The 27,492-nt window shown below is 38.4% G+C and overlaps 1 protein-coding gene across 1 annotated transcript; it reads left to right on the top strand.

The window, feature by feature from the left end:
- Window positions 1-1,961: 1,961 nt before the first annotated feature.
- On the top strand, window positions 1,962-27,006 carry LOC127653982 (vasculin-like protein 1). The gene is made up of 12 exons (XM_052140882.1): window positions 1,962-2,126; window positions 4,055-5,273; window positions 6,564-6,677; window positions 6,887-7,016; window positions 8,718-9,034; window positions 9,541-9,616; window positions 11,933-12,129; window positions 12,395-12,535; window positions 12,737-12,892; window positions 18,201-18,319; window positions 18,423-18,525; window positions 25,061-27,006. The coding sequence occupies exons 3-12, from the start codon at window positions 6,618-6,620 to the stop codon at window positions 25,214-25,216; spliced, it is 1,455 nt and encodes a 484-aa protein (XP_051996842.1). The 5' UTR covers window positions 1,962-2,126; window positions 4,055-5,273; window positions 6,564-6,617; the 3' UTR covers window positions 25,217-27,006.
- The last annotated feature ends 486 nt before the right edge of the window (window positions 27,007-27,492 follow it).

A 27,492-nucleotide genomic window follows, 5' to 3' on the forward strand; every position in this document is an offset into this window, starting at 1 on the left:
CCCAAAAAAGGTGATGGGCAGATTCATCTACAGCATTACTGAAGGAGCAAAGTGGATCTATTTCAGGGAGCATGTTTCTTAAATAAAGATTGACTGGGTAAAAACGGTGTAACAGTTTAAAGGACACCTCCTTAACCTTGTTGGTAATGAAATATTTGTGAGGTAAAGACCATTCGACCTGCGTCAGACAAGCTTGTGTCGCGTCTCGGGTGTGTTGCGTCATAAAAGTAAAATGTTTAGGTCCCTGTGTCAAGTTAAATATAGTTTAATACTCAATCTCGCAAATCTCAAGGTTCGCTTCTGCGCTCCTTTGAGTGTTTTGAACGCAAGAACATAACGCATGTGTCCGCTGAAGTGTTGTTAATGTTTTGTTTGCTGTAATAAACTGTGTGTTGCTCACACAGCTGAAATTTCACTTACTGCCCTCTGGAGTAAACAGGTGGTAATACAAGCTTGCGTTGCAAAGCATTGAGCATTGCGATTAAATGCGTAAATTTTTTTACATCATTCTCATTATTAACGCGTTAAATCGACAGCCTTAATATATATATATATATATATATATATATATATATATATATATATATATATATATATATATATATATATATATGAATGTATGTATGTGCATGCATAGACAAGCAGAAAATGTGTTGCTTAGGTACGTTATGGATTATTTAGAAAAGTTCTGTTAAAGGGATAGTTCACCCAAAAATAAAAATTCTCTCATAATTTACTCATCCACATGCTATCCCAGATGTGTATGAGTTTCTTTCTTCTGCAGAACAGAAATTTTGAGTTTTTGAAGAATATTGCAGTTCTGTAGATTCATACAATGCAAGTAAATGTGTGCATTCCAAAAAGCACATAAATAGAGCATAAAAGTAATCCAAATGACTCCAGTGTTTTAATCCATATCTTTATAAGTGATATGACAGGTGTGGGTGAGAAACAGATAATTATTCTCCCTGCCTAGCAGGTGGCGATATACAAGAAGAATGTGAATGTTATTGGTGAAAGTGGAGATTAAATAAGCAAGGAGGACAATTTATAGGAAAAAAAAAGGCCTTAAATATTTATCTTTTCTATCATATCACTTCTGAAGACATGAACCACTGGGGTCATATGGATTACTTTTATACTGACTTAAGTGTCATTTTTGGACCTTCAAATATTTGGCACCCATTAATTTGCATTGTATGGACCTACAGAGCTGAGAAATTCTTCTGAAAATATTAATTTGTGTTCAGCAGATGAAAGAACATCATACACATCGGAGGTGCATAAGGGGAGTAAATGATGAGAAAATGCTAATTTATGGGGGTAAACTATCCTCTGAAGAGGTAAGAGTAATATAAAAATTAAATATAGGCTACAGATTGCACACAATGAATGTGAACAATAAATGGTTAGACTGAACAAGGGAGTTAATTAGTTAATTAATTAATAATGATGAATTCTCAAAGTTTGATTATTATTACACCCAAGGGGCAGTATACACACACACACACACACACACACACACACACACACACACACACACACACACACACACACACACACACACACACACACACACAAACTGTTCAAGTTTTGATGACTGCTCTGCGTATTCTTAAGTAATCTGTAATATATAGGACCACACACGTTTGGCTATTTTTGCATTACTTCAAGTTTGCTTATGGCAGTCAAATTCTTTCAGACAACGTGGACTCAAGGGATGACACCAGGAGATTCACATTTGCGTTACTATAGAGCAAACTGTTTGCGACGTTGTTCAAATAATCTTTTATAACCATCTTACTAGGTGTATTTCACGAGTAGTGAAAACATACTAAATACAACTTTGTTTCAAGCTGTATTATGAGAAAATCCTTCGGCTGGCTGGAGTTAAGGGATTATTATGACGCGGCCAGTCAGGGCGCTCTGCGATCGATTAGCTGGTCTGTGCAGAAGTAGACAGGAACAAGCTAGACGGAGATTGGCAAAGTCGGAACGAGTGTGATTAAAAAACACAACAAAATACATAATCAGTAATACGACAACCTCCAAGCTGTCAAATTGACTTGACAAGCGGTGCATCGTTGTCTTCGATTTACGTATTGGGACAGACAAGGGATCAAAAGGTAGGTGAATGTGGAAGTGTTTATTCAGAGGTTTGGTGTCGAGAGGGAGCCATTTTACAACACTTTATATCTGTTCGGAATGCTAACTTAGCTTAGCTCGCGCCGTAGCTAAAACAACATACATACGCGTTATATATTACAGCTACTTGGCTATCCAGGCGTCTAATGATGCCTAAAATTCTCTTTAGTCAAAAAAGCTCAGCTTTAAACAGTCAGCATGGACTGTGAGGTTTATACGCACATTGAATGGCCTCCTATGCTAAATGCAGTGCTAGCGAGTGTTCAGTGAGTAGGAAGGCAAATGCGTATTTACTTCTAATTTGCTATGTTTCCCACCAATATTAGCCACGGTAGATGCAGGAGCTCGTCGCTGGATATATTAATGATTAGTTTGCTAATATCATAAATACATTTCAAGTTAATATCACGCAACTAACTCTGATGTGAGTTACAAGTTTGGTTTTAGCATTCAACTTGTTTACTTGCTACTTTAACTGTACACATTACCCAAATAACTCAGTTTATGTTACTGTAAGGTTAGCTAGATAATTCATGGCCGCTGACAAAAATGTTTCTTATAAAATCTGACAGAGTGCTGATTAGTCATGTTAAGAATGTTAATTTAAGCAACAGACACTTGTAAAAGGAGTCTAATATAAGTAGAGTTCAACTTTTGTCACAAGCTAGTCGTCTTCAGTGCCCCTGACAGATTCAGCTTGAGTTTGCAAAAGTGTTACAAACTTTTATTCTGTAAAGATAACTTTCTTGCGAAGCGAAACACTACAGTTAAAACACGTTTCTGTTAAATGAAAGAAGATACGAATTTGTGTTGGTCACTTTTTAACATGGGATTTTCGCAGGTAGCTTTATTAAAATGAATATGGGATCAGTTTTGGTAGCACATTTGTAACCTGTAATTGCTGTGAGCGGTTAAACTTTAGTGTTTCAGCACCGGAATGTTTAGGTCAGAAGCCAGTATTTGGGTTATTGTCAAATAACATGGACATGAATTTAATTAAGTTCAAGTTTATATGAATTGCTTTTTCACTACAAGTTCATAAATCTTTCATATTTATCATTTATTTATTTTGTGGTTAAATAGGAATTACATTACATTAGGTTAAAAAAACTCCATGCTTAATAAATGTTGCATTGTTTTAGCCTGTAGCTTGTCAGACTGCTATCGATTTGCTTAAAGGGATAGATCACTAAAAATGAAAATTCTCTCATCATTTACTCACCCTCATGCCATCCCAGATGTGTATGAGTTCTTTGCTTTTGCTGAACACAAACATAGATTGTTTTTGTTTGAAGAATACCTCCACTGTAGCGTCATAGCACCAAAACTTTGAAGCTCTAAAAAGCACATAAAGACAGCTAAAAAGTAAGCCATATGACTCCAGTGGTTTATCCATGTCTTCTGAAATAATCTAATCAATTTTGAGTGACAACAGACAAAATGTAACTACTTTTGCATTGTACATCTTGCCATTGGATTCTACTACTGATGTCAAGATTCGTAGTGAAAAAGGAATAATATTTTGCTTTGTTCTCACCCAAAACCAATTAGATAACTTCAGAAAACATGGATTAAATCATGATGTTATGTATTACTTTTATGCTGCCTTTATGTACTTTTTGGAGCTTCAAAGTTTTGGTCACCTTTCACTTGCATTCTATGGACTTACAGAGCTGAGATGTTCTTCTAAAAATCTTCATTTGTGTTCTATTGAAGAAAGTAAGTCATACAGATCTGGGATGGCATGAAGATGAGTAAATTATGTGATTACATTTTTGTGAAAACTATTCCTTTTAGATGTCCAAAGCATAGGCATTGATATATTATGATTGGAGAAAAAAATTTGTTTCTAAAAGATTGAAAATGTTTAATGTTATTAATGTAAAATATTGTTTGTGTTATTTTACAGGGTTGGTCTGCTGATTAATTGTGAATATCTGGAGGAGGAACATCCTGTTGGATTTCTTCTCAGAGTGCAAGGATTTTAAGAGACCTGAGATCTCCCTACATGCAATAATATAAACTGGGGTAGAGCTGTTGATTCTAAGTGAATGTTCAAGGTTTGCCTGCACCCAGACGCTTTTGATTTGGTCTTGTTGAGTGGCTGTTGAATCACCAATGCACGGTACAGTGTGTTTAACAACACCTCTGTTAAGAATCTGCACACTTTGGCATCAATTTATTCATCCGCAGAAGTCTTTTCTGATTTGATGAACTGGAAGATTGGAAGTGCTGTTGGGGGTCAGATCATATTTACCTTCAATATTTCTGGTAGCTTGACATGATATTGGTTTACCAGGCATTTTTCAGTTATGAGGAGCACAAATTAAACATGTCAAGTTTTTTGATTATTTTTTGGTTAGCTGAAACATCTAAAGTATGAGCTGTTGAAGGCTAAAGCAGTTCTCATGACTTCATAACATTAAGCACTCTTAGCTATTGTGATGTGACAAATCAGCCCCCCTCCCCCTTTCGCCCTGACAAAGCACCTTCGCTGTTTTGATGTGGTGAACATATTTAGATCGCCACTTTCCGCAAAACAGCATTGTGTGGTACAACCCCACTTTCCGTTTTTTGTCATTGTATGTGTGTCTTCATCTGAAAATGAATTCGTAAAGGAGCATCTGAGTGTCCGAGCAGGCACAACGTGCTGCTACCACAAGCCCCCAGAGTAAGAGACTGGTCAATCTGAGACTCATACGGACAGAGTTCCATTTCAAAAGACATTGGGTTTCATTGTTTGTATGTGGACAGCCTGAATGCAAGCCGTCACTGTCTGTGAACAACGGGTGTCCTGGAGAATCACTCAGGCATTACTGATCAAACACTTCCGCTACTCTTCCACAACCACACGCCAGTCACATTGATCAAGAACAACACGCCTAACGTCACCATCTCTTCCATCACCTTACAATTTCACCTTGTGTGGGAAGTTGACAAGTTCCCTTTGGCTTGGATAAGTTTTGCTTCCATCCTCCTCACTGCACCATCCTGGAAACTGGAGTTTGCCTGTGGCAGGAGCCGCTGTTATCCTGAGGCTGCTAAGCCTGTGAGAGTGCGTTGGTCGGCCCACTGCACAGACACAACCAAGGACAGGGCCATCGAACTACAGAGCCTTTGTCTCTGGGGTAAGGAGACACATAATTTGGCTGGAATGTTTTTATTTTTTATTAATTGCATCTTGAATGAGTTACCTCTTTCTAATGAAACTTGACATTTATTATATAGTAAAATTAAAACAATTTTAGCAGAGTTTGTATATGGGGAATTCCAGCATTATGGATATGGCATTTTCAGTAAATATGTGAAATTTAACTTCATATAAAGTACTCATTACCAGTGTATCAAACAATTTTTATGTATAATCATAGACCCTGCGGATAGAGTCCAGACATCAGAAAAATTTCAGTCTGGACGAGTTTTTATTTTTTTCTCAGTTTAGATCGGGAAATTAGCTTGCGTTACGGATGTGACAAAAATGGACAAGTTTTTGGAAGACCACACATTTTGTAAAAATTCTTGATTTGAATTGCACAATCCAGAAATTATAATAGCCACGGAATGTAGAAGTGTTGGCACTCCTAAGGACATATTATTTTTTAATTCATTGTTGTTTTCACATAAATGGGGTATAAATCATTATGGACATGACAGTTGTGAAAGCAGCACTTGCATAAGGGGAAACCATCAAAACGTTTTGAAATCTGCAGACTTCTGAGATGTATCATATTATGTTATAATACACATCATGGCTGCATGATGAAGTAAAATAAGTTTGAAATTGTCATTTTTGTGGAACTACCTGTATAAATGCACTAGGCTTGATCAATCATACCAAGGCCAAGAGATTACACAGAATTACAACGTTTAGTGCTGTGTTACCTTGTCTTTTAGAAAAGTGTTTTTAAAAAAAAAATGAAATGCTGTTTTATTAAATGTTAATTGAGTTTGCATATATTTGTGGGCGGTATTTGTAGTACTAGGTTATAGTGGTTATTAGAGGTTAATCGATAGCTGATTTTGTGATACTTTTGACAAAGGTGATAAGATGCGTGTTTCTTGTGCAATCAAAATCTCAATAATTAGAATTAAATTGAAGATTTGGGGCTTAAAGTGGGACTTTTAATTATTAAACAAGCCCGAAATACACGGGGGACTGATTATGACAGAGTTTTGGCTCTGTTATAAAATATGTGAATATGAACCAAATCAAGCTTTTTATAGCCCATATGTTTACCAGGTGAAGGGTTTTGGCCATAGAAAAACATAGAGTATTTATAAAAAATTTAATCGGCATCTATTTTTTATGATTACCAATAGTTACAAAATGCAACTATCTGCACAGATTAATCTATAAAACCGATGTATTGGTAGACCTCTGGTGACTATAGTTGATTTGTTGTTGCTTGCACTGTTAGTTCAGGCCATGAGGTTTGATGCCTCCATCCACTGACGGGAGACACTGGACCTAAATGGCGCAGCATGACTTTGTTCCTGCCTGGCTTAACTTCTCCACGCCTCAGCCCGCCAAGGTATTGTAACAGATTGTTTCGACTTTTAATTGATTTGCAAGCTTTTTGTTATTATTTATTCAGGACAGCATGGCTCAAAGACCATTCTTATATTTCTTGAGTTGAAAGCCTAAGCATTCTTTCTAAAATAAGCTTTTTAAAGCTGAACCTGTCTGCAACTGCTAAATGCAGATGAAATATTTTTAATTGTGTGTGTGTCTGTGATTTAGTCCCCTGCTGCCCCCATTGATAAGCATGGAGAGCACTTTCCCCGCGGAGACAGCCAGCCGGGAGTAAACCGCCGCAGACACAACTCCTCTGATGGCTTTTTCAACAATGACCCGCTCAGAGCCCCTGGAGGTAGTAGCACATGCAAATCTTTACTTCTTCAAACATTACATATTTCTATTGACCGGATGCTGACTCTAGAACCGGTGCCAGATCTGGAACTGGGCAGGTTATGTAGTAACATAGTAAGTTACATCATTATTACATTCTCAAGTCAGTGGAAAAGTTCTGAGATTAGTTTTAAGATCATTTCACAAACCAGCACCATTTCAGTGAAAGAGTAATGAAAGGTATTTAACCTAAGGCTTTTTTTTTTTTTTTTTCAATCTTAAAGGTGCTGTATGTGATGTATTTAATTTTATTTCATGGAAAGGAATTAAAAAAAAATGTCCTACTCCCTGAAAGATATTAATGAAATAAGTGTCCTGAGATATCTCACCGGTCTCTGTGACAGCTCTAGACTGTAAACAGCAAACAAAAATGTGTCTGTGCTGATGCTTTCTTCCTGTCAGTAATTTTTTGCATTCTCATAGTATTGTAGTATTGCAAATTATTGAAGCTTAAATGCCATTTTTATGGCATGTTGCTCATAACAGTTGTCAGTTGAGGGCACTATTTTGCTGCTGTTGTTTTTGACAACCGATTCTTCATGTGTCGGTCTCAAAGCTTTTTTGGTATCTTTAGCGGGCAGGGTTTTGGAAAGAGGGGGCATGGCTAATCCAACGGCTCGCTTATAGCACCTTTAAGGATGATTGATGATTCGCAATTAGATTTTTCAACTTTTGGATGTGCTCAATTGAAAGTAACTCCAACATGATTCAAATAACATGTTTATAAGAATGCAAGGCAACCTTGATAAAGTTATTTTCATTAGTGGTGTGTAAGAACAAAAAACTGCACCACACAGGAAATTGTCAACATAGTGTAAATGTAAAATAAATACAAATCTAATAAACCCAGATGTTGAGAAATAATAGTATAAAATACGAAAACTGTTAAATACTTCTTTGCCAATAAAGCTATTCATTTTTATGTAAACCAAGTCTATCTAGACCGTTATCTAGAGATCAAGTTTGTCTAGAAGGAACGCTATATAGAAATTTATATCAAACAATTTGTATGTATAATCATAAACTGCTGCCGAGTCCAGGGCATACGGCACCCTCTAGCAGTACATGCTAAGCAGCCCTGCAGTATGAAATTATTTTTCATTACACTTCAATAATTAACGATTTATCTGAATCATCACGGTAAAGGAAGGAGCGGTGGATGTTTGATTCTTCCATATAACCTATCCATATGATTTGATATGAAGCACCCATAACTCATGTAACTAACACTTCATTTTGAGTGTTTAAAGAAAAGAAAGGAGACAGTTCATCTACATGCGCAGAGCGCTGAAGCCATTTATGTTCTTAAGCCAGTATATACATGAATGATGGACAAATTTGATCTTCCATCACATTGTACAGTCATACAGGAAATATTACAGATGATATTTATGTCATCAGTGTTGTAAACTGTTCATTTGGAGAACGCACACATGTGCAACTGATCAGATTAGTAGCGGCATCAAGCCAAGCGCTATAAAAATGTTTTCTATTGCATTTGCTAATATTTTTATGCAAAATCTCAAAACATTTAACTTCTTTTATAAAATGGTCAAAACGTAAATTCAAATTAATTGAGAAAATGTCCTACCTCTAAGTAACCTGTGTGTTCCTGTATATTTACATGTGCTCTGTGTGATAGCTGCTTTCATTTTCTCTTTAGGTAATGGGTGGCAGCAGCCATCTCTGTTGAGACATGACTCTGTAGACTCTGGAGTTGCAAAGGGCAGTCAGGGGGGATTGGGAGGTGGACCAGGGTGGAAGGAGACCCCCAGCTGGCATGGGGCGCAGAGGGGCCAGGATGGTCCTCACCACCACCATGCTCGGCATATCAAACGTGGTGGAGGTGAGAGGGACAGACAAGGGAGTCACCGGCAGCGTAATGGAAACTTTCATACACGCAAAGGTGGCGCATATCAGGACAGATATTCTGACGAGGAGCGCAACGACGACAAACTCAAGTTTGCTGATGAGGATTTTGTAAGTGCTTTTTTTTATCACTATGACTTAGAGCTGGGTAAATATATCGATTAATTGCATTCTTCATTTGGACGATCCGAGATTGATTATTAAAAGAACAAAATTTTGGTTTGAAATTGTACAAATTATAAATATAGTCAATAAACTGGTAACTTATTTATATACTTGTATAACATTTATAATTGAAAACTTATGATAAAATAACATTTGTTAAATACATATATTTTTAATGTACTAAGTTAGAAAGTGCCCTGCATAAAAAAATAGCATTAGCTCTTGCATATCTGAAACATTATTGAAATATACACAAATGAATTGTTCTGGAATGGAGAAATCTGTATCAATACTCAGCCCTTCTTTGGCTTGCCTACTTGTATAGTGAGGTTCCACCTCACCTAGTCATGAAATAAATGATTATGTATTTACTGTCATACTTCACATGCAATACATGTACTGACAGCATACTGAGTTTGAGCTCATGCTTCCTATGTTTATGTAAATTTCAGCCCTCCTTGAACCCTGAGACAACTGGAAAGCCAGCAAATCAGCCTCGTGCTGTTGGGACTCCAGCTGGAGTATGGGGTAAAAATGCTTTAATTTATGGAGTCACTTTATTTCAGTTAAATCAAATTCATCTTTTGTCTTCTTTTAACATTATTCTGATATTGTAATGTGAAGACCACGGGAATTCATTTGACAGGTGAAATATTCTACTCTGTGTTGACTAATTTCTTATTCAAACAGTTTGTTTTGAAGGGACGTATTGAAGGGTTCATCTTATATTTTTATTTTAAAACCATTCTAAAATATCCAATGTGCCATGTTATAGCCATGAACCGGGATTTGATACTTGCAAGTCCAATGCAGGTAGTAAGAGATGGAGTGAAATTCTCATTCTTGAGTGAATGCCCCGATATACTACAAGCGAAATCAAAGAACAAACGAGTGTGACGTTATTTCAAACCAAATCTGACGTAACTTTTTTTTTTTTTTGTTGGTTTCTGTGGTTCGAAACAGCTCGCCAGCATGAACTATCTTAAACTTTGTACCGGCTGCTAAACGCCTTCATACTGCCATTGGTCCACATCATCGGTGGCTGTGACACAGTGCTCCACCTACTTTGAGGTTGACAACAAATTCCAGTTACATTCTTCAGTCAGTTAATATCAGTCAACATAAACACACCGGCGTGCTGAGTTACCAAGCCATTGCAAGCTTACCTACATCTTTAGGATAATTTGCGTAGAGGCATTTACCAAAACCATGTTGTATTTATTTATTTTTTTATATATATATGTTTTTTTACATTAGTCTTCAAAAGAAACCAAATCTACTCAAGTATTTTTAAGTGCCCATTCACGCTGTTGTTTGATGCTGCTGCATACATGTGGCGTCTGATGCCGAAAGCCATTCACCCTTTCACACTAGAGATATGCATCTAATCATCATCATTCTTTCTGTCTGTATTCTGCTCATTTACACCTGTCTGGCACTCTTATACTTCTTTTGTAGTAGTATCATCGTAATAATATACAATAACACATGGTAACTGGTCCATAAGGTCACGTATAGCGTGTTAGAGCATTAGCGTCATGAATGCAAACATGACCATTTGAAAATTGTATTCTGCATACTGTGTATATTGCTTTAAATCATAATCAAGTTGTTAAAGCAGCATCTTTTACTGATCTCATGTGAATTCTACTCCTAGAGTGAGGCAAGTAGTCATTTGATAACACATTGTAATGTCATATTAGTTGAGGTTTTACATGTAATATTTAAATGCTCCTTAACGTCTCCCCCAGCAGTGTGGCTGGTGTTTGAATGTTAACAAACATTATGCCATTGCTATTGCACAATTGTTGCAAACTTCTTTTTGTTTTTAGCTCTGAGAACATCGATGTGAATATATTGCAGGCTTAAGGCCCAGGTTATCTTTGTTATGCATTCCGGATCGATTCATGCCCAGTTGAACGCTTTGCCTTTCCATGTATGCTCTTCTAACTGTGAGCGAATACAAATGCATTCGACGCATTTGCACCATGACTATGTTGTGATACTCTTTTTATTACTGTCAACGGCAGTCGCATGCGCTGATGATACGCATTGATGAGGACTTGTCTGCGTGTCGAGAACCTGGGCTGCGCGTGGACAGTGTCCGCAGACTTTGCTGATTACAAAATTTGCTTCACGCATATTGTCCGAGTTCCGTGCAGCAGCGCGCACAACTGAAGTTTACTTTGGCTTTTTAATGGTTCTCAACCTTTTTAACTTTTTTAAGGCCGCCCATTTGTCCAAGACATAATTCCAAAGCCCTCTCATTAATGTTTCCTCTGGCACTGCCATAATGATGACAAAGCTGCTTTTTTTCAAATTATATTAACTGAAACTAGGAGTGTCAATTGATTAGAATAATTGAAAATAAATTATATCCAAGAGCACATCTGGTACTCCAAAATGCCACATGTGCTCCAGAAAGGGTACAGAATACATACAAATTTAAGTGGGTTTTTCCCTGTATGGTGAAAACATGAATCCAAATCCAGGCACTCACATGGAATTTCAAAGCCTTTATTAGAGAGGGTTATATCTTAAAACACCAACATGTATCTGCCCAATCAGGCCTTTATCAGAGGGCCCATCTCATTAATAAGTTGTTTTTTGATCTGACAAAAATCTGTTTGGTGCAGTCATCAATATTTTAGATCTGTTCAGTGTTTTCTTGGAAGAGAAAACATTTCAAATGTACAGTTTATATTTGTGAATTTTATAAAGGTTTAGTTGCACACTAACTTATGGATGACCTTAATAAAATTAAGTAGAAGTTTTTAAAACCAGCTTCCAGTGGATAGGTGTCCGATGCAAAGCGCACTAACGTAAATGTTTCCCTCATTACAGAAAACCCCCCTAGTGCTAAGCAGACTATGTCTAAGATGCTGGTCATTAAGAAAGTGTCTAAGGAGGACCCCAGTGCTGCATTCTCAGCTGGCTTTGCAAGTGCTGGCCCTCTACCCGTCAATGGTTCTAAAGTCCCCATCACTGGGCCCAGTGTCTACAAGAATTTGGTGCCCAAACCTACCACTGCCCCTACCAAGGTACTGCATTTTGAGCTAGTGGGTTTAAAAAGAGTACTTATGACTAAATGATGTGATCCATTAAGCGGATGTATCAAATGACATGCATGACTAATTTTATGTTATAGGCCAAACTTTTTTCTTTTTTTTATGTGAGATTCCTTTGAAGAGGCAGAGGATTCTTACTCCTACACTTTTTGTAACAAAGTAATTATTAGGGCATTTGTGTAACAGACAGTGAAATTATTTTTCCTTTTATGAATAACGTTATTCTCTCCCTTTGTAGTCTGGCCCATGGAAACCCAATGGAAGGGAAGCTAAAGTGGGTTTGCATTTTTCTGGACGGGATTCGGCCTTCACCAGCCCTGTTTCTGTGACCAAACCTCTGACGCCTGTCAGTGCACCTGCCCATGGCACTTCTAAAGAGGTATGATGAAGTATGATTGGGTCAGGCATAGAAGCAATGTCATTCTATATTTTTTATTGAAACTTTCTGATAATGTTTTTTTTGTCTGCAATACTCTCCTTTGAGTTTATCCTTGGCAGAATAATAATCAATATGTCTGCTTGTCCAACATTTTCTTTTGTCTTTGTTGTATTTATCTTTCCCTCTTTTCAATCTCCATAGCCACCTTCCAGCACCACCCCTCCCATAGACATCACCCCCTCACGGCTAAAGCTGATGCGCCGCAGTACAGACCGGAAGAGTGAATTCCTCCGTGGACTAAAGGATGAGAGAAACGGGGATGTGAGTGGCTGCCACAGCCCAGGAACCCCAGCAGAGGTGCTGATGAATTTAGCTGTGATCAGTTGTCTGTTAGATGTTGCTGTACTTCATGACCGCTGATAAGTATAAAGGCTCATATGTATGAATATATAATCTGTATAAATATGATGTATTGGCTATTAGGGGTGCACCGATCGATCAGCCACCGATCTAAATCGGCCAATCTTCATCTTAAATCCTAGAATCATGGTCAATCTTTCTTGCAGCATGCAGGGAATCACACATACTCTGCTACTGTAGTGAATGAGCGCTTTCTCAGCCCTTGATGTATGACAGTGTGGCCCCTTTAGGCATTCATGATTTGAAACTTTCAGACATGCTGTTATTCATATGAATATGCAAGAATTACAAGTGTATGAATATTAAGATGCCCATTTTCTAGTCATTATGGTAGTAATTCTGATTCACTGCACTGTGAGCACAGAGAGGATAAAGAGTATGTAAACGGTATAAAAACGAACTAAACAACAAATAAACATTTGTATACAAATTGAGTACATTTACATTTATTCATTTGGCAGACGCTTTTATCCAAAGCAACTTACAAAAGAGGAAAAACATCAGCGAATCATCTTAGGGAGACAGTGGTACAAAAAGTGCCATATTACAAAGTTTCACTATCATCAGAATAGTGACCGGTTAAGTGCTTTTGGAAAAGATGTGTTTTTAGCTGTTTTTTGAAGATGGAGAGTGAGTTAGCTTCCACCGTGGTATGACGAAACTGAAAGTCCGGGAAAGTGTTTTGGTGCCTCTTTGTTTTGGTACGACAAGGCGACGTTCCTTAGCCGACCACAGGCTTCTGGTGGGAACGTAGCTCTGCATAAATGTTTTTAGGTATGCTGGAACAGACCCAGTGACTGTTTTGTAGGCCAGCATCAGGGCCTTGAATTTAATACGTGCATGAACCGGCAGCCAGTGGAGAGAGACAAAAAGTGGTGTAACGTGCTCTCTTACGTTCATTAAAGACCAGATGTGCTGCTGCATTCTGGATCATTTGGAGAGGTCTAATAGCACATGCAGGAAGGCCTGCAATGAGAGCATTACAGTGGTCCAGTCTAGTTATGACAAGGGACTGAATGAGCAGTTGTTTGGCATGTACAGAGAGGAAGGGTCTTATCTTTCTGATATTGTAGAGTGTAAAGCTACATGATCTTGCAGTCTTTGAAATGTGGTCTGTGAAATTTAGCTCATCATCAATGGTTACCCCTAGATTTCTGACCGTTTTGGAAGGTGAAACTGTAGTTGGACCCACCTGCATGGTGATGTTGTGTTCAACAGCAGGGTTGGCTGGAAAGACAAGGAGTTCGGTCTTGGCTGGGTTGAGTTGAAGGTCGTGTTCCTTCATCCAGGCTGAGATGTCTGCCAGACAGGCAGCAATTCAAGCGGTCACTGTGGTGTCGTTGGGCTGGAAGGACAAGTAGAGTTGAGTGTCATCAGCGTAGCAGTGGTAAGAGAAACCATGTGACTGGATGATGGGTCCCAGTGATGTTGTGTATATGGAGAAGAGAAGTGGCCCAAGCACTGATCTCTGAAGTACCCCATTAAGTAACTGGTGTGGCTTGGATACCTCCCTCTCCAGGCTACCTCAAAGGACCTTTCTGAGAGATAAGAGTTGAACCAGTCAAGCACAGTTCCAGTGATGCCCAGTTTAGAGAGGGTGGAGAGTAGGATCTGATGGTTGACTGTGTCAAAGGCAGCAGAAAGGTCTAGCAGAATCAGAACGGATGATCTGTATTCAGCTTTCGCCTGTCTCAGCGACTTAGTGGAGTGTCCACTTTTGAAGCCTGACTTATTGTCATCCAACAGCTTGTTCTGTGAGAGATAGGCGTAGATCTGATTGAAAACTGGGATGAGAGAGACTGGTCTGTAGTGTTCTATCTGTGTGGGGTTAAGTGCAGGTTTTTTCAGCAGTGGGGTTACTCAAGCCTGCTTAAATATAGTGGGAAAAGTGCCTGCAAGAAGGGATGTGTTAATTATGTATGTAAGTGCCGGTAGGATGGACGGAGAGATGGCCTGGAGAAGGTGTGATGGAATGGGGTCAAGGGAACAGGTTGTGGGGTGGTTGGAGAGGAGGAGATTAGAGACCTCAGTGTCAGTTAAAGGAGAGAACATAGGGAAAGAAGAGTTGCATACAGGAGCCAGGTGTTTGACAGGGTGTGGTGCAGTGAATGTATTGCTGATGGCTGTAACCTTATCAGTAAAAAACGAATATATCTGCTGTCAGTGATGTGTCAGGTGGTGGAGGGGGAGGGGAGAGAAGTGTGTTGAATGTTCTAAACAAGCTACGAGGGTCTGTGGTGCTGTTGATCTTGGTCTGGTAATATGAAGTTTTTGCAGTTTTAACGTTATTTGAAAAAGTTGCAAGCGGAAGCTGATATTTACCTAGATCAGCTGGATCTTTAGATTTCCGCCATCTCCTCTCAGCTGCCCTGAGATCAGTCCGATGTTCACGAAGGACATCAGACAGCCAGGGGCTGGGTGGTGTAGTCCGTGCTGGTCTAGAGGAGAGAGGACAGATGTTGTCTAGACAGGTTGTTAAAGTAGAGCTAAATGTGTCTGTGGCATTGTTTACATCAAGCATGGAAAATACATTTATTGTGGGAAGTGAGGCAGAGACATCAGTGGAAAGGCGAGAGGGTGAGAGGGAACGGAGGTTACGGCGAAAGGAAACCAAAGGCGGAGTCGGTTTTACAATGGATGGGAGAATCATGTTGAATTGAACAAAGTAGTGATCAGAGACATGTAAAGGTGTAACAAGAATATTAGAGGTGGTACACTTACGTGTAAAAATGAGGTCCAGCTGGTTGCCCGACCTGTGAGTTGCTGTGGTGTGTAGTCTTTCCAAGTCAAATGAGGCCAGAAGAGTATTCAGTTCAATGGCCTGGGGCTTGTCTTGGTGTATGTAATGTGAGTCTTGACAATCAAACATTGTGTTGAGCGATAGAGACTGTTTGAGCGAGCATGAGCACTTTCAGCTTCACTTTCCTTCGATATGCTCACTCTGTGTCAATCAAACATGTACGCTTTCCAGGTGCTCTCAATATCTCATCAGTCACTCATCTCAGCGCTATTCTGTGAGGATCCCAATTTAAATCAGATTAATTTTTAGATCAGATAATATTGGTCACATTACCACTAATCGCAGCAATTACATTTCAACTATAACGGCACCTTGTCTTCATGCATTTGCTTAATAATTAGTGATTTGTGTTACAGCAAAATGCCAAAGACAGTAAACAAATCAGAGATATTAATGATTTCTCACTGGGGCAGTTTAAGGAAATATTTTTCTTATTTTTGAAAGTGTCTCTGCTGTGTGTAATGGTTTTTACTGCTTACCATTATGTCACAATGACCTTTTGATATTGACAGCAGAACTGTTCATAACTGTTTCAAAACAAATAAATGTTTGCAATTCAAAATTAATGTAATTTTACTGTAATTTTGGTAACTTTATAAAAAGGTTCTATTTGTTAACATTAATGCACAATATATTTTTACAGCCATTTTATTAATTATAATGTCAGTTAATAAAATTGCTATTGTTCATTGTTTGATCTTGTTAGTTCATAGTGCATTAACTAATGTTAACTAATACAACTTTTGATTTAAAAAATGTAATGGTAAACTAATGAACATTAAGTTCATTAGTTCATGTTAACAACGTTAATGTTGTACTACCTTTTTGTAGCATTACTGTAATTTTACTGTGTGAGGCTTAAACATATAACTGCACAATATAACTTGTAAAAGTGTGGCTAATGGTACTTTAAAAATAAATAATTAATTGGTATCGGTTTTCATAAAAAATCGGAGATTGGTATCAGCTTCACATTTCCTGATTGGTGCACCACTGTTGGCTATTGCTTCATTTTAAATGTTTAGTTGTAGGCACGTAGCCTACCATTGTCAACAATGTATGCTTTTGATAGGTGAAAACTGATGATCATCCAATCTGTTTTTTTAATGGCCGATATCCAGAGCAGGGTGGCCGATAGGCCAATACAATGCTGATAAATCAAACAATTTAATATAGTAAATAACATTTAATAATACATTGAAATTATGAACTCTTATTTAGCTCTACTGTATATTTTCTCAATTTCACTCAAAACTTTAACTTTGTAAAAAGTATCAACATTTTAATTGGTAGGTAGCAGTTTCTTCTGATTTCTGTTTATTCATCATTTTAATCATTTATTTGCCCATTTTAGAAATTGGTAATATTAGGAAGAAAATAATGGTACACATAGTAGTCCAGCAACCATGGATGGCATGCCCACATTTGCAATCAAAATATAAAGAATGAAACAAATCATACGTGCAGTGCATAGTGAATCTGACATTTTCTCCTAGCACTCGTGAAGCGCTTTTACTTTGAAGCTGCGCTCGGGTGCTCCATACGGATCCATCGTGAGCAGAAATCTCTTGACAGTTTAAATGACCTGGATCGCCTGCTTGCATTCTTGGATCTTGATTTGTGAATCCGAGGATCTTTTGATCCTGATCCTGCATTTTTGATTCTGGCTGATAGAATACGTGTTTCAAAGCAAGATATTAGATGAGTGCTTGATGGGAAGAAAACGCTGGATTTTTTTTTAGGTTTGTGAATTACATTTGTTTAAACGAGATATCTGCATATTTGCAGATGGTATATAATATATTTTTTTTTTTTATTGATATTTGCAATTTTTCATTAGAAAAGTTAGTTAAAAGTAGAAGGGAACTGTTTAGGAGAGGCTGTTTGTGGAAGATTTATGAGCGCTCCATAGGGTGCTGGATCTGCTGAAGTTGTGTGAGGTTGGTTTATTACATCTGTTTAAAACGAATATTTGACTATATGATATTAGTTTTATAGGTATTGCATTTTTATCATTAGACAAGACAGTAAAAAGTTACAGGGAACTGTTGAGGAGAGAGAGGCAGAATGAAACGGGCAAGCACTTTAATATTATGAACTCCAAAGCGTCTGGCACGGCTCTGATATGTGGACCATTTAAATGACACTGTGTTGCATGCCCGTCTATTATTGTAGGAACACGATGGCACGTAACAACAAAACGAACCGTGACTGGTCGTTTACATGTCTCGGTCACTTCACATGCAAAAAGGCGATTTTCAGAGCCCTCAAAAAAAATATCGGCCAAACAGGAAAATGTATCGGCTGATGAGTATCGTCCAATTTATTGGCCTCGCTGATATATTGGTCATCGACAAGTGAACACTGAGGATCAAAATGAATGATTTGGTTATGCGTTCAACATTCTTGCTAAAACCATTGTTTGTGGGTTGTCCTTATGTGTAGGGAGAGGCAAGTACCCCTGAACTAAAAGAATTTGGAGAAAGACATGAGAACGGCATCTCCCACTCTCTCAGTGACTCAGACACAGAGCACTTGTCCAGCTCTCTGGAGGCTGAACACAGGTCAGAGTGATGACACATACACACAAATAGTCATCCAGCCATGCATAGGCAGTGTCCATTATCGACATACTCACCCTTCTCTCTTTTTTTTTTTCTGTGACAGGTTGCTGAAGGCCATGGGTTGGCAGGAATACCCAGAAAATGATGACAACTTCCAACCCCTCACTGAGGATGAACTCAAGGAGTTTCAAGCTAAAACTGAACAGGTATGGGTCACTTAGACATGTAAAAGTAAATAAATGTTTAGTTTCCATCTTGGGTTTTGTGTATTTTTTCCCTCATAAAATGCCAAGATGTTTAACTTTAAAGGAATGGTTTAAGGCTGGGCAATATACAAGAAATATGTTCACGATATTTGTATAAAAAAAAACATTGCAATATCCGATTACATCGTCAGTCCCCCTGCCCACACTGCTGAGGGTGCATGTAATAGATTTGCTTTACTGTTTTTTAATTTGTCTTAAATGTAATTAATTTATATTTACTTAAACCAAAGATATTTCTAAATTCTAATTGCATTTCAAACTAAACGAAAAACCAATTAAAATAACAAAGTGGTCAAAAAAATCGTGTTTAACCACATCTCATTCCACATCACGGCAACCATCCATCTACAACAACAGGTGGAAAATTACTCCTACGAATTAAAATCAAAGACAATTTAAATGTGTTTTTTTATATTTTATGATTTAACAGAAATATATCTATATAAAGTGAACCTACTAACAGGCTTGGGGAATAAAGGATTACTTGTAATGTTGGGTAAGCAGAATACAAAATTTAGGTAACTGTGATCCGTTCTAATTATATAAAGAAACCTAAAATGATTACAGTTACATTTTCAAAAAATTGGGATTACTGTCAGTATTTCAATTTTTAATATCTGACAAACAAAATGGTGAATTTTCCTGACATAAAGCGATGGGCCTATAGACAGCTGTTTAGAGTTAGAGATGCTTTAGATGTGCGTCTCATTACTCACTTGAGTCAGGAGCACATCCTACTGTCACATGCGCAAATAACACCTGTCTCGCATCAGCACTCTGCTCTCGAGGCAAACTGCTGCTTCATCGCGATGGCCACGGAAGAACATGTATTATTTTCATGGAAATTTCGACATTGATCGCTCTTTAAAAGTGAAACAACATTAAAGTTCGGTGGAAATTATGCCTTCTAGCTGTGAAGATGCTCTCATTATCCAAGAACCTGAGAATTTGAAGGTAGTAATCGGCACACAGAAAGTTAGCTAAAATTTGTTAATATTAAAATGTGTTAAAATGAGTTGGCTTTTGTGCTCAAAGAAATCCTTGACCCTCATCAATTGGCGGGAGCAGTTGTAGCTGACAAAACTGACACGATTACGCATCATTGATGGTACGACATAGAAATCACCTGGTTTGCATGGTTGCTAATGTGAACTGTACTATATTATGGATATCCTGTATGTTGTTCCACTCTGTATTGAAGTACCTAAAATTTCATAATTTAAGAAAAAAAAAAAAGGTTTTGAATATAACAGCGATGCAAAAATCAAACTTTCTCTCCTTTTTCACCTCTCATCATTTTGCATCCCTGATCATTTATTAACAAATCCAAATTGTACACATAAATACCAAATTAATTGAAAATGTGTTTTAAGTTCTTAGGAAAGAAAGATCAATGAAGAATGTATCTGATTTTGATCAGTTATTGTTGAGAACAGTTCAAATGTCTGGGTGAGGGAGACATTCTGGCAAATGTAACCTGTTCAACCCTTATAGTAATTAGGAATAAGTCATTGAAAAGACACTAAAAGTTTAAATCTGTTAAAAGTAGATATTGTTTTCTATTTGGAATCTCAACTTTTTTCCACTTTAAAATCCTCCTTAAACAGAAACATACGCATAGAAATCTGCCATTTACTGTTATCTGGTGATGTTTGACTTTGGATCATGAGCAAGCAGAGGGAAGACACACTCCAGCATTTAATTATGACAATAATAATGATGATGATATGTGATCTACCTATTGAATACAGTCTTAACAGTGGCAGAGCTAGGGGGTGGCCAGGGGTGTCCGTGGCCTGGCCACCCCACTCGCAATTGCTGTTTTAGTCATTTATTTTGGTCATTTTTTTTGGCACAGTTTAGTTCTTTAGAGGTGAAATCATCTCTGTACAAACTTAACATGTGTGCACACCAAGGTCACCAACCCCACTCCCCCTTTTATCTTTTACTGTAATTTCCGGATTATAAGCTGCAACTTTTTTCCCACGCTTTGAACCTCGCGGCTTAAACAACGACGCGGCTAATATATGGATTTTTCCCGCTTTCAAATTTTATTTAAAAAAAAAAAAAACATTCTGTGACGTGCTCAGTTTTTTGGCGGCATGAAGCTTTTATTAGACCAATGAAATTGCCGAACGGGTTAAGGTCAAACAACTTTTTTGTTTACTGTTTAGATTAAATCGAGCGCGCTCAAACTTCCCATCATTCTGATTACGGTAGTCATTTTGTCACCCTCAAGACACGGCTGTTGGAAAAGGAAATAGAGCTGCTGCATGGGAGACGTTGGAAACAGCAGCGTGATGAATTGACTCAGTGCAAAAAGACAACTAAAGCTGAGGCTATTCAACTCCGACACCGAAGGAGATGACTTCAGTGGTTTCATGTGCACAAGAGGAGGAAGATAGTGACCAATGACTTTCTTGCTAGGCTACTGTTTACTGCTAATTTTTTGTTACAAGCCGTGTGTGGCAGCAGGGGCGTGGTCAAGCGCCCGTCCAGGAGAGAAAAGCGGTAAGGGCGCTTACATCTGAGCTAATGTCTAACACCTGTGTCTAATTTCAGTAAGCGTGGGGAGAGCGGCATAAAAAGGCAGCAGTGAGAGAGTGAGTGAGTGACAGACACACGTCAGTCTAGTGTTGGCGCATAGAAGACCAAGAATTGAGAAACTTTATAAAATTGATTGTAAACATTGCTGTGGCCATTAAAAGATTTACCTGGAACGTCAAGTGCCCTGCTTCACGTGTCCTTCTTGGGAAAACTGTCACACTGGCACCAGTGTGACAGTTTTCTACACTTGATGTAAGCACCCTTACCGCTTTTCTCTCCCGGACGGGCGCTTGACCACGCCCCCGCTGCCACACCGTGTTTCGTTAAAGCCTGTTTATTTTTGTTACAAGCCGTGTTTCATTAAAGCCTGTGTAAAGTTCATTTGTTTCAATGTACCTGTAGGCACCTGCGGCTTATAGACAGGTGCGGCTTATTTATGTTCAAAATAATATTTTTTTTTAAATTCAGTGGGTGCGGCTTATATTCAGGTGCGCTCAATAGTCCTGAAATTACGGTAGATATAATAATAGCTACAACAGTAGGCCTACTCTTAATATTACTCTTAAATTATTACTTGAATGCAAGCAGAAAATGTTTAAGTTTTAGAGATCACATTGATTTTATCTTGACTTTATTTACATATGTGCCCTTGTAGTAATCCAAAAGTAATTAAAAATAATGTGATTACATTTATTAAGTAATCTGTAACAGATTACATTTAAACTTAACCCTCCCAACCTACCTACAGAGTTGCATTCACAATGCATGTTAAGTGTGAACTTGACTCTAAAACCTGAACTCCTGAGATGGTCATTTGCAGCATTCTCATAGATGACACTTTCAAACTGTTTTCAGATGACTGAAACCGAGAATAAACGGTGATAACTTTTTACATGCGTGAATCAGACATTTGCATTGACACCTTTTCTTAAAAATAGAATAAAATGTGTTTGTGCGCATCTTTGGTCACCCTTCACAGTGGCAAGCAGATGAGCAAAATTACTGCGCATGAAATACCCGCATTTGGCAGGTGCTTATTTCATACCATGGGCTACTATTAAATATAGTTGGCGACTTCCCAGCTCTATGGTTTTGTAATTTTTAGATATTGTTGATGAGTGTCGCAATTAGTATCGCCCTAGAATAGTTCACCCAAAAATGAAAGTTCTGTTGTCATTTACTCACCCTCATGTCATTCCAACACAAAAGGAGGAATTTTAAAGGATGTTCACTGATTTCAGTACAAAGGCAGTTGATGGTGACTCACTATAAAGCTTACTAAGAACTAGGTGTCATCAAAGTAGTCCATGCTGTTCATGCATCATATTCCAAGTCTTCCTAAGGCAGGGGTGCCCACACTTTTTTGCGTGATGATCTACTTTTAAATGACCAACTCAATAATATCTACCAACTAAAAAAAACAGTTTCATTTAAAAAAAGAAAATGTTTGTTGGGACTACTGCATGTATCCCTACAGGGAATTAATCTTCTATTTAATAAAAAAATATATAATAATGTTCAATGTTGATATCATTCACTTTAAAACTAAACCCAAAACAACTACAGCACAATAAATTACAATAGCCAGGGCATTTACCTTATTCTGATGACTTGCACTGAATGGAATCAGACAGTTTTGCATAATCCAGGCAGTAGCTGCTGGTAGCAGGTCTCAAACACTGCTAGCATCGCAATTTCGTGCTCCGTTCTCAGAAGCCCTTGGAAGGTGCGTATGCGCAAACCTAGTTGTCATGGCAACTGAATAAACAAAAATCACGCCTGGTCAATATTTCCTCGTCAAGTGCAAGTCAGACAGAAACTAAAAGAAGGATTATTATTATTTTTATTAAAATTGAACGAAAGTACATTTAAATTTTGTGCGATCTACCAGCATTGCCTTTGCGATCGACGTATTGGGCACCCCTGTCCTAAGGCATACATCCATCCATCCATCCATCTTCAACCGCTTATCCGAAGTCGGGTCGCGGGGGCAGCTGCTCCAGCAGGGGGCCCCAAACTTCCCTATCCCAAGCCACATTAACCAGCTCTGACTGGGCTGACCCGAGGCGTTCCCAGGCCAGTGTGGAGATGTAATCTCTCCACCTAGTCCTGGGTCTTCCCGAGGCCTCCTCCCAGCTGGACGTGCCTGAAACACCTCCCTAGGGAGGCGGCCAGGGGCATCCTTACCAGATGCCCAAACCACCTCAACTGACTCCTTTCAACGCAAAGGAGCAGTGGCTCTACTCCGAGCTCCTCACGGATGACTGAGCTCCTCACCCTATCTCTAAGGGAGAAGCCCGCCACCCTTCTGAGGAAGCCCATTTCGGCCGCTTGTACTCGCGACCTAGTTCTTTCGGTCATGACCCAACCTTCATGACCATAGGTGAGGGTAGGATCAAAAATTGACCGGTAGATCGAGAGCTTTGCCTTTCGGCTCAGCTCTCTTTTCGTGACAACGGTGCTGACTTTATTCTGTACGTCCAAAGCGAGGGCTGTGTCCAGGTCCTCGGCACAAAGTCGAGTTCATTCCATGTGGGGGTTGGTCTCCGCCAAGGCTGCGCTTTGTCACCAATCCTGTTTGTGATATTCATGGACAGGATATCGAGGCGTAGTCGGGGTGGGGAAGGTGTGCGGTTCGGTGGGCTGGGGATCTCATCGCTGCTTTTTGCAGATGATGTTGTCTTCATGTCATCATCGGTCCGTGACCTTCAGCTCTCACTGGATCGCTTGGCAGTCGAGTGTGAAGCAGCTGGGATGAGGATTAGCACCTCTAAATCTGAGGCCATGGTTCTCAGCAGGAAACCGATGGAGTGCGTACTCCAGGTAGGGAATGAGGTTTTGCCCCAAGTGAAGGAGTTCAAGTACCTCGGGGTCTTGTTCACGAGTGAGGGGACAATGGAGCGGGAGGTTGGCCGGAGAGTCGGGGCAGCAGGGGCGGTATTGCACTCGCTCTATCGCACCTAAGGCATACAGTGAAAATTTTTTAATTTGCTTTAAATCTTGAGTGAAAAGCAAAAGTGAAAGCAAGCTCTTTCTGCTTTCACTTTTTTACAAAAAATGTTCCCATTATAATATCTTACATTTTGCCTTGTTTCTCACTGAAATCTAAAGTATGCCTTCAGTATAATTGAAATACGACAAACCTAGTCTCAGGATGAACGTTACAGTTTTGCAAATTGACATTTATGTGCCCCGTTGTATATTTTGCTGTGGTTTTCTAGTGAAATGAATACTAGAGGCACTACAGCAATGGTGCGTTTTATTTACTTTGACACAAATCACAACTACAACGGCTGATTATGACCATATAAATACTTATTTTTAACACTATTACTCACACACTGCTATGTTGTGGTATCGAACCACTTTAACTAGAACGCATTATTTAAAAAAACTACATTTTAACGCTTCTATTACAGACTCACCTACCTTTACACACTTATTCCAACGTGATTGGCTCACCTCATAGTGTTGGTCTTAGAACTAAGAAGACTGCGGTTCGCGCTTAGCCAAACATGAAAGCTGACACGTGATTCAAAAGTTCACCTCTCATTTGATTTTAGATCACAATTAATTAAGTTTTGGTTGAAGTTTTAGGTTAGGGAGGTACATTTTACTCATTAAAACCTACATCTAATATTCACTTTAAAGGTGGCGTAAGTAATTATAATCCCAAGCACTTTGTCAAATTCCGTGAATATCTCTTCACGGTCTGCTAGCTGTCCATTCTGTGTGTGTGCGCTGAAATAAAATCTGGTGTCTGTACACAGCTCTGTACCCCCCCCACCCCCCGTTATATTGTCCATCATGCAAAAATAAAGAAATAATGTCTGAATGCTCAAAACAGTACTAGCAAGCCTTCGAGGAATGTACATTTGTTGTGAAATCAATACATTTCTCTCTGACTTTATTCTGTGTTTTATGTCAGATGAAGAAGATTGGTCTGGGACGTAATGGTGTGTTCTTAAAGCCACGTAGTGGGGCCCTGCTAACCTGGAGGATCACCCCTGAACCTGGCCTGGGAGAGGGCTCTGAGTCTGAGACGAGCAGTAGCAGCCAGTCCTCCGATGATGATGATACCTAATGTGGCTTTAAACTCCCCTCCCTGAATTTCCATTCTCGCTTTCTCTTAATCTGTCTCCATCACACCCATTTATTTCAAATGAAAAGAAAGACAGAAAAACTTGTTTTCATGGACAAGGAACATCAGTCATATCCCAGTTGGAGAGGAAGAGAAAAAGCATTCAATTGTCACCTCATAGGTCTTTCTATTTGATTTTTTCCCCCCTCTATCTCCTTGTCTGCATTTTGTTCTTTATCCTGAACTAGAAATGTCAAAGAAAGCCACACACTCTCCACCAGATTTTTTTTTGTTTTGCTTGGGAAAAGACTAATTAATAATAACACCAATTATAACCGTGATTTAACATGAAATATGACATCATCTGAATGTTCTATAAAATGGCTTTGACACATTTCTAAACCTTTTCTTTTTTTTTCGCGAGAACAATTAGTAGCATTAGTGTTAAGATGAAACAATCATTGTGAGCCGCTGACTGCTATGTTGCTCCCGGTCCCTCATAGAAATGAACTAAAGCCAGTCATCCCTGCCGCAAGGAAGAACTAAAGCAACATTAAATGGACTGTCATGGGCAGTCTGGCAGCTAGAACATCAGTCCATTTCTGGCTTCAGTTCCACCAAACTCTGCTGATTTCCACAGTTTTCATTCTACAGTATCAAATTCATACCAATATACCTGATTTAATTTTGTCTGCCATGTACACATATGAGCATACTTTAAAGGATGTTTAAAAGTTAGATTTGAACCCTAGCTCAAGGTAGAGTTTGTCAGGAGCTGGCTTTTGAATAAAGGTTACATTTGGATGGAAGGATCTAATGTTTTATATGCAAGGTTCTGGGAAACCAGTTCAGCATAAATCTGTTAAATTCACTGATGCTCGGTTCTGTCTAGGAAAAAAAAAAAAAAGAAGAAAAAAATCATAAACAGACTGTCCGTTTTGTTCAGATTCTTTACCCCTGAATAACTTAAAGCAGTTTGATTTGAGCCATATTGAAATCCTGAATATTTCAGTGACTTCATAAAAAGCGTTCTCATGCTTTTCATGCTTACAACATCATTTTCCAAAGCTTTCATTCCATGTAGATGATAAGGGTTATACAATAAACACTAGAAAGTTTTGTTCCAAAATTATTCCATCAAAGAACCATAATAAAATCTACCCAATGGAATAGAAAAGTAAGAAATTATTGGGCTTAAGTTTACAATACAGGAATTGATCGAAGTTATCAAAGATTTGTTATTACTGTGAAATTTGTGTGAGCGATTCAGTAAGATGACTTGCACGCTATGTTGTTCTTTAAACTGTTCATTTGAGGTTAAGAAATCTTGAGGCCGAGTTCTACCCCTGCTGCTGGCAGTGAAGTAATGATCCAGTTCTTTATTTCATGAGGGACTGCTGGTGTAAATTGTGCATCTACTTTTATTTTTTTGTACCTTGTTCTTGATGATAGGGTATAAAAATTGCTTTATCACAGACTTAAGTTTCTTTTTTTTAATTTTGGTACAGCTGTAAAAATTCCCACATAAATAGTTTTCTTCTTATGTTTGCATTATATTGTTTCTGCAGCCTTGACATTCAGGGTGGATTGTAAAAAATATAAGAAATAAAAAAAATTGTGAGTTTTGGAAGATTAAGATTATTTTGATAACATTATTTACAGATTTGAGAAGAAAAAAAAGGTGTCATGTATGGGTTTACCTGTATTAGACAAAGCAGACATAAACGTACTGCATCATAATGAAAAAGAACAGAGGAAAGATTTTAATAAATATTTTGCATCAGTTTTCCAAACATGTCCAGCCTTTCGTTTTCTGCTGAAATGCTTGGGGAAACCTATACAATTTCTTAATATTTTATCAAGACCAATGGTAATGTTCTGAAGATGCATGTTAAAAAAAAAAAAACTTTTTTTTTTTAAAGAAAATAAATTAGCTCAAAGAATTTAAGGGCTGCTTTACCCTGATCTACCACCCATTCTTTATCTGTCCCTTTTTCCAAGGTGATTATAACTTTAACTAAACCTCGCCTATCAACAAATGCAGTGAATAGATAAAGGAAGTTTAGGTGTACATTCTAACCAGTAAATTTACTAAACATTTTACAAAGGACCATTGCAATTCCAAATTACGTCCAGGTTTTTTCCGTTTAAATTAGTGGGGGCTTTCAACTTCTGTAGAGTAATTAATTGATCAGTGGTGAGATGGAAAGTTTGAGGGCGTACATTTGTCAGGATTGAAACCTGGCATTCCATTCTACTGGACTCCTGGATTAGCACAA

This window comes from Xyrauchen texanus, chromosome 13, assembly GCF_025860055.1.
Source record: "Xyrauchen texanus isolate HMW12.3.18 chromosome 13, RBS_HiC_50CHRs, whole genome shotgun sequence".
Classification (NCBI taxonomy): Eukaryota; Metazoa; Chordata; class Actinopteri; order Cypriniformes; family Catostomidae; genus Xyrauchen; species Xyrauchen texanus.

Excerpts from the sequence above, each read along its gene's own strand:
- LOC127653982 (XM_052140882.1), top strand. The coding sequence starts at position 6,618 with ATGGCGCAGCATGACTTTGTTCCTGCCTGGCTTAACTTCTCCACGCCT. Across the intron at positions 7,017-8,717 it reads CCCGCTCAGAGCCCCTGGAG|GTAATGGGTGGCAGCAGCCA; the intron begins GTAGTAGCACAT and ends TTTTCTCTTTAG. Across the intron at positions 12,893-18,200 it reads GCCCAGGAACCCCAGCAGAG|GGAGAGGCAAGTACCCCTGA; the intron begins GTGCTGATGAAT and ends CCTTATGTGTAG.